Source organism: Porites lutea, chromosome 4 (assembly GCF_958299795.1).
Source record: "Porites lutea chromosome 4, jaPorLute2.1, whole genome shotgun sequence".
Classification (NCBI taxonomy): Eukaryota; Metazoa; Cnidaria; class Anthozoa; order Scleractinia; family Poritidae; genus Porites; species Porites lutea.
Window position 1 is genome coordinate 4,008,722 of NC_133204.1, and position 12,030 is coordinate 4,020,751.

At 41.4% G+C, this 12,030-nt stretch overlaps 1 protein-coding gene across 1 annotated transcript in view; it reads left to right on the plus strand.

Moving 5' to 3' along the window:
* Positions 1 to 4,629: 4,629 nt before the first annotated feature.
* Positions 4,630 to 12,030, plus strand: part of LOC140935355 (uncharacterized) — a 9,906-nt gene continuing 2,505 nt past the window's right edge. Inside the window, exons 1-5 of the mRNA XM_073384908.1 lie at positions 4,630 to 4,774; positions 6,279 to 6,609; positions 8,817 to 9,184; positions 9,755 to 9,929; positions 10,513 to 10,610. Of these exons, the coding sequence (XP_073241009.1) occupies positions 4,670 to 4,774; positions 6,279 to 6,609; positions 8,817 to 9,184; positions 9,755 to 9,929; positions 10,513 to 10,610 (1,077 nt within the window). The 5' untranslated portion in view covers positions 4,630 to 4,669. The remainder of the gene's footprint in view (positions 4,775 to 6,278; positions 6,610 to 8,816; positions 9,185 to 9,754; positions 9,930 to 10,512; positions 10,611 to 12,030) is intronic.

Consider the following 12,030-nt stretch of genomic DNA (forward strand, 5'->3'; position numbering starts at 1 on the left):
TGGAACTATTGTCTCGCTGAGGCTTAAATCAAATACCCATCTTTCTGTAAAAGATCGTTTAAATACGCCCTTATAAATACTTTGCAGTGTGGCTTGTTACTCCCTCAATCGGTCATCGCAACGAGTTCTCTTATAGTCAGGTCTCTTAGTGCAAAATATAGGCCGGATCGTTACAGACGTGACAAAAGTGTCAAATTTGGCACAGAGCTTCCTAAGCACCTACCGATTAATACTGGAGGGGGTGCCCGTTACAAATGGTCCTAATTACAGATAAAAGGGGGGGGGGGTAACTTTTACCTGTAATAGCATATTGGGTGTCCTGTGGTGAGTACTCTTCTTGTTTGATTTGGCTAAAAAACATTTGTTGCAAATTTTTAAGTTTTTAATTTGGTAATGTTTAGTTGTTGTTACACTATTCAAAATAGTTTTACATGTACATAATACTGACTAGTGTCCAGTCTCCACACGGTAAGTGTGGCCATGTTCATTGTGCGGACTGTGTGCGGCTATCAGTGTCACTGCTAAGACTTGCCAGTGATAATATCATTACATATCAATTTAAACAGATCACAAAGCCAGCTTTCAAAGATGTCATACAATAACATAAAACTCAAATGTATCACATCCTAAACGATAGAATCGTCAAGTTTGACATGCCACATGAACGACCTCACGAACCGTAACTGATAACGCGCCCACTTTGTAATTGTGCAGCTAAGATTAGATTATAATTTGCTTCGTTGGTAACCCTGTCCTTGAGATAATGATTAAAACATGTCAACCTCGTCCTCAGGGGGAAAAGGAGGAGCAAGGGTGGCACAGTTGGTTAGTGCGCAGCCTTCGGGGCGAGAGGTCCCGAGTTCGAGCCTGGTGTCAACACCTCCTTATTTCAACTTCTCTTTTTTCTGTGTAGCTTTGACTAGCTTTAAATACCTTTAAAACGGAGAATTAATGGAGAGAGGGGGGTAAAAGGAGCGCACCGTCGACCTCAAGTTTATCAATTATTATTACTGTCACGAGTTATTGACGTAAAATATGGTCGCTTTACCTTTTTCTACCTTTTTATTAAGCCCTGGGGACGAGGTTGTAAAACATGCCTCTCCAGGAATTTTTAACACTCTTTATTTTTTGCCAATTGCATTTAAAAAGAAGTGTATGAGGTCCCTGCATGCCTATACACCTGTAAGCGGCTCATTCACTTCAGAGCCCTTGGACTAGAGTGTTAATGGTACGTCTATACAATCTTTCAAAAAAAAGGAAGGTCGTCGCGTGCGTCACAATTTACAAACAAACTAACTTCAGAAGAGCTGAAATTTACAGGAACAATTAAGGCCTCTTTTAGCCAACAAATGATGCATCATTTATGAAAATGAATGTAATTTGTTTGATGCAATTAGGCGAATACCCCGTGGTTACGAAATCTTACGATCATGAATTCCTCAAGAGCAATTTCAGTTACCAGCTTTTCACAAAATAATGCTGTGGAAAATTACCTAAAATACCAAAAAAGCAAGGGTCAACAATAATTATGGCCTGGTCCCTTATAATAATGGAGTGGTCATGATAAAGAAGCCCATCAGCCCCAACTTTGACCACTCAAACAGATATTTGACAGATTACATACTGCAAAACTTTGCATTCACTTATGCCTATGTTGCCACACCAGGAGCCTAGAAATCGGCTCCTGGTCACACCTTGTTTTTATTGCTGAATATCATTCTAAAGAGCTTTACGAAATATTTTGTTAGTAGGGGTGTTTTGAACATGATTGATATTTAGAGATGGTGACAAAAACGAACACAGAAATAGTCACAAAACAAGACGCATGAAACAACTGCAATCTAATATTCGTTTTACACCGATATATAGCTTCTTTGGCTGCTATGCTGACGTTCTAGAAGATGGCCGGTAGTATCACAGCTAGTCCCGGGTTAGGTATACCGTTTATTACCAGTTTCACGGTTCCTGAGACTTAGGGCCTGTTAACATAAAGGTGGGGGACCCCAGGTAGGTGAGGTAACCTGCTTTGCAATCTTACAACCCCGCCATCCTGGGGTGAAGTTTCTCAAGATTATATGAATGGTCGCTAACCATGTAAACAAGAAAAATGCTGGCAAACCACGTCTACGCTCAATTGCTGCTCTTGCTGCAACCTTCAGTGTTGTGGCTTTCTATTGTTACCTTAAATAATTATGTGAAGCCACCCAGCGCCAAAGTGAATTTTGCGCGAATTTGATGTATCTCGAATCCGACCCCGACTAGCCTGGGTTTCCTCACCTTGAAACGTTGACATGGCAAAATTTGACCTCAGCTGAGAGGGTTACCTGGTGTGGCAGACCGGGATACCCACCTTGAAGGGTGACCCCACCTATCATGTAAACGTGATCAAATTAAAATGAGAGATTATATGGACAGGCGGGTTACCCCACCTAAGTGGGTTACCATTCCTACCTGGAGCCCCCTTCCTTCATGTAAGCAGGCCCTAAAAGTTAGCCCGGCCCCCTTTCTACAGTTTCAGCAGTTAAACTATTTACCATTTATCATTTGAGTCAATCTTGTGCCACTTGAGTCTCACTTTTACGACTTGATAAGCTGTTATTATTTTTGGACATGAGTGCTTCAGTGCCAAATGTAGAGGCTTCATGATAAACTGTGCTGTTTTTTGAAGCTTGGGCTAACTTGTTTCTTTTTTTCGTTTATGAGACCAGATTCTTGTTTTGTTTGTTTTTGCTTTGTAAAGCTTAGACAAACTGCGGAAATTGTAAATGATATGACTTGTGCCACGGTGCTTGCTTCTCTGTCAAAACATGCACTTGCGTCCAGCAGATAACTGGATAAAGAGAGACTGAAAGGCATCCAGGCCTATGTTAAGCTGAAAAATTAATTACCTCCCTAGGCAAGAACTATTTTGGGTTCTGTCATTTCGTTATTTGCTCTTCATGAATAGCTGTCATAAATCCCTGATAATATGTGATACAACAGACTCTTTGACAATTTCTTTTTTCTGAAATTTTGTTTGCTTTCTTCAGCTTAAAGTGACATGTAACGACAAGTAATACTTGATAAATAAGGCTTAAGCCACACAATAAGGCCTCCTCTAACTGAAATACATTAAAAAAGAAGAAGAGACCCCAGAAGCTGAGTACTTGCAAGTTATGAAGCAAAGACGAGGCCATCTTAGAAATTACTTATGAAAATGTGGGAGGACTGTGGACTTGCTTTAAGGGCACAGTAATAATCAACTTAATTACACAATCAATAAGCAAAAATGGATGGGAATGCCAGATGTTCAAGTGAAATTGTTGTTTACAACCTGAGAATAGAATTCAGAGTGATTTAAGGTATTAAATAACAATTTTTAATCAAAACACCACAGGGACCCCAGCAGGTGAAATTTACAATAATTAAATCCTGTTTAGCACGCTTCAGTGGCATATTTGCATTGGCCACCCCCTCTAATATTCATGGTACTGCAATAAGCTATCGCTGTGCAAAGTTTGGTGCTTTTGTCAACTCTGTAACGATCCTGACCCTAAGAGACCTGACTATTAAGGTATCATCCACCTTCAAGCACCCTACTCGCGTTGATCGGCGCTAGCGCTTTTGCTTTAAATAAATACCCCCATAAACTGCACGTTAGTGAAAGCTTAATAGTTCCAGATTATTGCTTATTTCTTTTAAAAAAATCAAAACTAATATTAACGCTATTCAGAAATGAGAAGCTTTAATGAAATTGGGTGTCACTGTAAAATTCAGTCCAGGGTAGCCAAAAATAAACGGAAGAAGCCAATTAAGGGCCTAAACACAGTTTTGGGGGCGGTCAGCGGTAACTCACGTGGCGGCGCGTGTTTTAAATTAGACAAAAAAACATGGCGACGAAAAAGCAATGACACAGAAGACGATTTCTCAAAATCTGCTCATTAAAATTTTGTGATATTTGGCAGAATTTTTACTTTTATCCAGGAGAGGAGACCAGGCAAGAGCGGGGTCCACGCGGTTCCATCGAAATAGCCAAAAGTGCTATTTTTAGAACAAACTGCGCCACCTTCAACGTCACAAACTCGAGCGGGAAACCGCAAATTTGCTGATCTCGTATGGAATTTCAGGAGATGGGCGATCGTCTTGCGACTTTATTTGAGTGCTCTCTTAACTTTCCAAGCGCTCAATAACATCTCGATATACGATGCATGCACACTGGAAGAATAAAACCAATATTATATAAAAATTACTAGAAATACGTTTATCGACATCTGCTTCTTCATATTTTTACACCTAGGAGCAAGCCTGATAGAAGTTGGTCGAATTCCGCTTTACGGACACCCCGTTTCATACGGACACCTCGCTATTACGGACAGTTTTCTTTGTCTGGTGAAAGTAAGCCCTCGCATTTTCTCGAAAATTCACCCCGCTTAACACGGACACCCCGTTGATACGGACACTTTCATGCCCCGCTTCCCACCCTCACCCCCACCCCCTCCTCCCCGCCGCGTCTATATTAACTGGGTTTGCCCTGGCAATTCGCCCCAGTCTCTTTGGGATTGTTTTCACTTTAGATGTCTTTCGTGACAAGACAGTGTATAAATACGCCCACTCCGGAAAATTTGCTACAAATATAAAGGGCGTATTTAATGTGAAGAAAAACCAACATAAACTGTTATTTTGATACAACATGACCTTAAAAAGTAGGTTCGCTGCTGTTACAATTCCTCAGAATATGTCATGGCCTGAATATGTCTATCGGAACTTTGACAGCTACGGCGACAGGACAGCAATTGTAAGTAGCCACCAACTTCATAATTCGGCTAAGACTGTAATAATGGAGCTCTTGAACTCCAATCAGCTAATAGATAAACTCCAGAGCTAAATGGCTAGTTTTCATGGGGGGATAGGTTTTTTTTCTAGTTTCGTGCGATACTTGTTATAAGCGGCCTATTCCTCTCAGTGGAAAACTTGTCAATGAGGTCACTTTCAAACTGGGCGTTTTAGTCTAAGTGTGAATGGATGTGTTAGAGGTTGAGGGTAGGCTCGCTTTATTACGGATGACAGAGGATGTATTTATCTTTTTCCGAACAAGCAGATCTTTTCAGTTTATTTTGTTGGGGACCGGACATATTACTAAGGGACGGTATCGGTTCACGGTCGTTCTCTACATTTTCTAACGGAACGTTTATAAACGATGTATGGGTGTAGTCTAGTGATAGCCTTCCTCAGCAAAAGAAAAAAAAATGCTCTTAGAAAGGGACCTGAACCTGCCATTTCGTGAGAAATGTTCATACTTTAGTGAGTTAATAAATCAGATAATACACGAGAATCTCGAGAGCAGAACCACAAGTATAGAACCCGAGATTGAAGAATGTTTTGATTTCAGACACCTCTTTGTCCGGTTGCGGTCAATACATGCTGAATAGCTGTTATAGCTTCTATGTAAATTTAAGGTCCCTTTGCGCAGTATCGGCTTTCGTGTCTGCCGTCATCTTATTCTATATAGAAAAAATTTACATATGACTTCTTTGTGATGTGCCTCTTTTTCCATACTGGTCACGCAACTTATGAATGCCTATAAATATTTACTGAAGATCGCGGACACTGCCGACTTTTAAATTTTCCGGTAGACTTAAAACTCACTATAGTCGTAACAGACGCGAAGATAGCTATTTACCGAGTTAGAATTTTGAGTTGTTGGATATGAGAAGGGGGGCGGAGGCGCGGGAAGGGTTAGTCTCATACACAGCCGTTTTCTAGCGTCGTCACACGCAGACTAACGGGAGGGTCTTGGATTTGGTCAGTGTTTGGTGCTGTCTAAGATGAATTAAAACCAGGATGCTGCTCTAACGAACCATACTTTAACAAGGGAAGTACATTGGGACAATGATGAGGCCGTGTTGAAATGCCCTTCACTGCCAAGGCGAGTGCAAAACACTTTTTTCAGCGACAGCCTCTGTTCTCGTTTCCAGATCAATGCTCTGTTTTCGACATTTTAAAACATGCCTGACGGCTATGCCATGCTGATGAGCCCCAAGAAGGGCGAAACAGCTGTCCATGGCTACCACTACCCGGTTGATACGGTTGTGCACATGCGTAAGGTGCTGGGCATACCGGAGGTGAGCTGGTACTGTACTTTGGTGATGGTAAAAGGTGTTGTTTACAACCCATGCTGCCATGCACTCCCAATTACTGATTATTAATGCCGATGATTACGTGCCAAAAATCGAAGAAAACGAGTAAAATTGCCGTGACACAAAATAATGTAGAGCGCCTGTTATGTATCTTGCTTTCAGATCGATGGGGTATCCGGCCACTGCTACACGTTCAAACAACTCAAGAGCTTAACTAGAAAGTTTGCTTCCTCCCTGGTGAAAAAAGGCTTTATAAAAGGAGAAGTTTTTGCTATCTGTCTTCCTAACATTGTAGAATATGCTATCGTTTTCTACGGTGTGGGTTTCACAGGGGGTACCTCTACCACAGTGAACCCACTTTACACCGCCGAAGAGTTAGAGAAGCAGCTAAGTGAGACACAGGCTACGTATCGTGCTACATCGCGCCAGTTCCTGGACAAAGCTCTTACTGCAAGTAAGGCCCAAGGGAAAATAAAAAAGATCATTGTAATCGGTACGTAGAGCTAAAAGGTTTGTTGAAGTCAGTTCATTTTGTTGTCGCAGTTATCTCCTAACTGATCTCCCCGACTTGAACTCTGTGCTTTGTTCCCTGGGGGCGGGTAGTCAGGGAATGTTTCGGTGGGAGTTCGCCTCTGCCGTGGACCCTGAAAGCCTTGACCTATACCACCAATGTTTAACTGCTGATTTTGCCAACTTTATTCTAGACTAGGTGCCAAATATCCTTAGGCTATCACCGCTATGAAACAGAAACTTCAGTTTTCATGCCATTGTTTGGTTTCTCAAATGATACCAAGACTAAAACTGCCTAAAAGCCCATCTTTTCACAGAAGCTCGTACCACTCCGGCTGGCTTTTTAACTCTCCGACTACTCATTAACGCATTTTCCATAATACACCTCATTTGCACCTTAAAATTTTGCCAAAATTTTGCATAAGCAATGTCTTTAATTTCTCTCTGGTAGACTGTTGTAAAAACAAGGAGAAGTTGGATTTAAAATGTTTACGCAAAATTTTAGAGGACATCGCAACGACAATTTTTAGCGCAACACAACGTTGCCACATTGTTACGGCATTGTTTTGAATTAATGGTTACAACATTGTTCCAACATTGCAACGCTGTGTTGTGCTAAAAATCGTCGTTACGAATCGTCCTGTGTAAAAAAGTACATCACCTTTATGGTAATACGTAAGTGATGAATAAGGTAATATAGTCAACTCTCTCCATGACGGTCATCGCTGAGACCGGCCCTGCTGTCCGACTTAGAGAGTTGCCAGTCAAGGTGACGTGATACCAGTAATACAGGAAAATAATGCACCTATCAATGTAAATCCCCCGGGGGGGAGTGCGGGCAAGGGGCGGGGATTTGATGCCTGAGACTATCCCCATGTCGGGCTTTTGATCGTGCGAAGCGACCCCGGGGTCGGGACATTTGACTTTGACTGACAGAAGCCTGGTATCAATTCAGAAGCGGTTACCAAGTCCTTCCCTCCAGGCTTTCTGAAAATCACGCTGTTGGAGAAAGGTATGAAGTCTTCGTTTGTTTTAATCACCATAATCCGATACTTTAAACTGTCATCTAAACAGATAATGTCTGTTTTGAGAAAGGTTTTATCTTCAAGTTCCCCTCTCATGATCTGATTGTAAAACTCGATTGACATCGAATTCCGCCATGAAAGTCAGAGGATTTTTTACGGGTCACTGATCCGACCTGTTCCGACATGTTGAGCAGATGTTATAAAGCATTTTACGTTTCATTAATATTATAATAGCACAGTCAATCTTCCTGGAGTGATTTTGTTGTTGAAACTAGGAGATGCTAGTGGAGAGAGAAAATACTTAATTAAAGCGAGTAATTTAACGGAGTTTACGTTAACCATAAATAAAAGTAGTAAGAACGTACTTTTGAAATATTCTTTTAATTTGTTTTATATAGTGTTATAGTATTGTTTGTTTAGATTTTTTCCCCTGGGGTGGGGGCTTTTTTGACACTTTTGATCGACCTTTCGTTTCCCACCCTGGGGAATTTGATCCAAAAATTTCAAAATTTGTCAAATCCCCACCCCTTGCCCGCACTCCCCTTCCCCCCACGGGGTTTACATTGATAGGTGCATAAAACTGAACCGATTCACGTCTGTTTTAATTATGTAAAACAGTAGGAAAATGAAACACTTTCTCATTTTGTAATCAAATGTTCATTTCATGCAAACATTCATGGGTTAGTGATCTAAATGCGTAACAGTTTACATTCGGGTATACCACTCTGCGAATTGGAACAAGACTACGAAAAAACGAACTACATGATTATATAAAGCACGTCTCAAGTGTCCTTTGATGGCCTCAAAAATGTCCTTTATTCGTGTTAGATAGGTTTTTGTCTTTTTAATGGAGAGTTTAATTGCAGTAAAATGACTCCCGAAATAACGGCAGGGACCAACACGGGGTGTCCATCTTCGAGAGGTGCCCGTTGTGAGGGAGTTGACTGCATGCATAATTAATTGCAAAATACGTATTCGACTGCTATGAGAAAAGAAGATCATTAGTTGTTTAGGTTAACATTGATTATAGTTCCACTAGTGTGCAATTTCTGTTATGATTTTAAATTATTTGGATAAAGTCGATATACATAGGACTGTATAAGACTCCAAATAAAACATTGTCTTGTCTTGTCTTGCATAACGAACCGTTCTTTAACAGATCCAGAGGAGGAAGTTGGTAACTGCGACTATGAGCTGTTTACCCAGCTCGTTGACGACGACGAAGCAAGCTTTCCAGAACAGAGTACGATACATAAAGACGACTTATTCAACATACCATACTCAAGTGGTACCACAGGGTTCCCAAAGGGAGTAATGATCACCCATGGCAACATGCTGGCCGACATTTGCATTATGCTGGGCTCAGGAACTTTGTTTTTAACAGAAGAGACTGTTCTATTGGCACTGCTTCCGTTTTTTCACACGTATGCTCAGCTTATTATGCTTGTTGCGGGCCTAGCCCAAGGATGCAAGGTGGTTGCTTTGCAGCGATTCGAAACAGAAACATTTTTGCAAGTGATGCAAGATTATAAGGTGGGATAAGCATTTCTGTCAGATCTCATTTGTTCTGCGAGAAGTACGTAAAGGGGACGTTTAGGCGAGTCAAGCTAGTGCCATAAGAACGGGAGTCTTAAAATATTACTTTCAGACCTTCCTCTTGCCCGTCCTCCATTTCGTTCTTTGTCTTTAACCCTTTAAGCCCCAACAGTAATCAGCATCAAATTTCTCCTAGTAATATCAATGCTTTGTAAAACAGAGTGGTCATGAGAATTACGGACATGATCACGCAAGATGAATTTGCTTGATATTTTATCAACCTCTCCCCACTACTTCTGTAGGAAATGAATAGGGGCAACAAATGAGAATTCAAATTTTGATCTTCGGGTTTAAAGGTTAAAGTGCCCGATACCTTATTGATCGCACTTTTTCTCTTCCCAAGGCACGTAATCTGCCTTTGTAAACTCTCTGTGTTCAAAATCAAAGATGGAACTGAATTCTCGTCGACCAAAGAATAGGCCTGCACTGGATTGGTCTCCTTGAAATTCAGTTCCCGGGAAAGTTTTGTTCCGCCGAAGAGCTAAATTTGTCAGTTATTTTAATCAGGTTACATATGCACCAGTTGTTCCTCCGATTGTGCTCTTTCTGGCCAAGGATCCGTTAGTCGACAACTTTGACTTGTCTTCGGTTGAGGAAGTCTTATGCGCAGCTGCTCCAATGGGCGATGGTCTAGAGGACGCTCTTAGCAGACGATTGCCCAAAGTGAAAGAAATTAACCAAGGTATTATACAGATCGAAAACTACAAGATTTTATATTTGAATAATTACCATGTCAAGAACATGGCACAACCAAAAAATGCTTGAGAACTAGCCAGGCAGGATTGGAATGACTAGTAAGGATTTGGGTCAGTATTGAGTTAAGAGGCCTTTTTGAACAACTCAAGTAGTTTAAGGCCTGTGGCCAATGGGTTTACCTGTGGAAGATTATTTATTGGCTATAACATAAGCAAAGAGTACGGAACCAAATTGTAATTTATGAATATTGTGTTGGTAAGTCACGTGTCATGTCACGTGGCAATAATACCACGTTTTGCAAAAGAAGACTTCAAGATTTATTTCTGGGAAAAATTCCATCTTGTTGAAGGTATCCCAGCGAGAGTTGTTGCCATTCAATCATACCTTTCGAACACACATTTCATCCAGGATGGAAACCCCTTGAGAAACCCTCACATAATTACGCCGATGATCAAAGCAAGAGTCCACGGTGGAACACGTAAAGTCCCACTGTGTTCTTTCAGAGTCGCTTGGTTATCAGCGTGGCTATTTTTTACTTTGTGACGTTTCATTGTTACTTCCTATCACAGGTTATGGCATGACAGAAATGCTTGCTACTCATATGCAGCCCCGGGAAAATACGAAACCCGGAAGTGTTGGTGTCCTTATGGCCAACTTGGAATGTAAGGTAAAAATTTCCTATGTATCTATATAAAAACTATTTTCCATTCCAGCCATGAAATTTAGAAGTGTTTAAATAAGTTAAAATATTTCTTTTATTCCCTTATCAAAGTCCTCAAGTAGTGAGGTAACGTTGATTCATCGCTAGATTTTCCCTGCCATGATCTCTGTAGCCTACTGGGCCACGGGCGAAACCTCTGGCTAAGTCCGTCTTCGAAACAGCGTCGAAATCTTTGTTCTGGCCTCCACTTGTGGACTGGGACTCGAGTACGCACAATGATTGGACTGTTGAAAAAGCCATTGTTGATTTCGCCAATCAGGTTGAAGGAAAATTGGAAACGCACTTCGGGTAATTCGTAGAGTACGTCGGCGGTTCAGAGCAAGAATAGGGACTTTAAGATCCAACGACGCGGACGACAACGAGAACGTCAAAAAAACAATTGCTTTAATTAGCAAAACAACAACTTCGCACGTGCATCACACTTTTTTGTACATTTCTTTCCCGTTTTTGCACGACTACGACATGAAAATGCCTAATTTCGCGTTTTATGGAGGACGTAAACAAGCAACGACGAAATTTTATTTCTCTTTCTGAGCTTTAATTTGGTCCCTTGAAACTCAGCTTCAGGAGGGTTCGCCTATAATTGACAAAGTAAGTGGGTAGGAATAATCGCTATAAAGACTGAAGGAACGCAAATTCACTTTTTAAGGGACGTTCTTGTCACCGTCGCGTCGTTGGATCTTAAAGTCCCTTATGTCGGCACTTCTTCGCAGGCGTTACTTGCCATGGTTGTTCACAGCTGTCGATAATAGACACCTTTAGATTCAAGGACGAGGACGACTACGAGTATGAGATTTGACTTTAAGTTTTTTTCGCGTATTCTGAAAATATAGACTCCCCGGAAAGCTTCATTTTGCCATTTTTCACCAGCACTGTTACCTTTAGTGAACGAGGTTACCCCATCTCCCGATCGCAAAATGATAAAACTTCTGACGTTTGATAACTTGTTTCCGCCACTTCGACATTCTCGCTAAAACTCGTTGTAGAATGACGACGACTACCACGTTCTAAAATAACGCTGGTTCACGCGCGTGCACTACTTAGTACTGAGAAAATCTCGTACTCGTTGTCGTACTCGTCTCAGAATCTAAAGGTCTCTAATAAAAGACCCTCGATCCGCCTAAACGTTCGATAGCTCGTGGAAGACTTCCGTATGAAAAAGAAGGGAAAGCTCTTCGTCTTGCGATGTAATGCAAATTCTGGCCTCACTTATGGAGTTTAGGATGGAAAGCTTGGCAATAGTTTTACCGGTATTGCTTTGGGTTGTGCGTAAAGAATTACAGTCGAACCTCCTAAAGCGACCACCCCAAATGACGAGATTTAGCAGTCGCTTACGGGAGGTGGTCGTGGACGAGATCGACCCGCA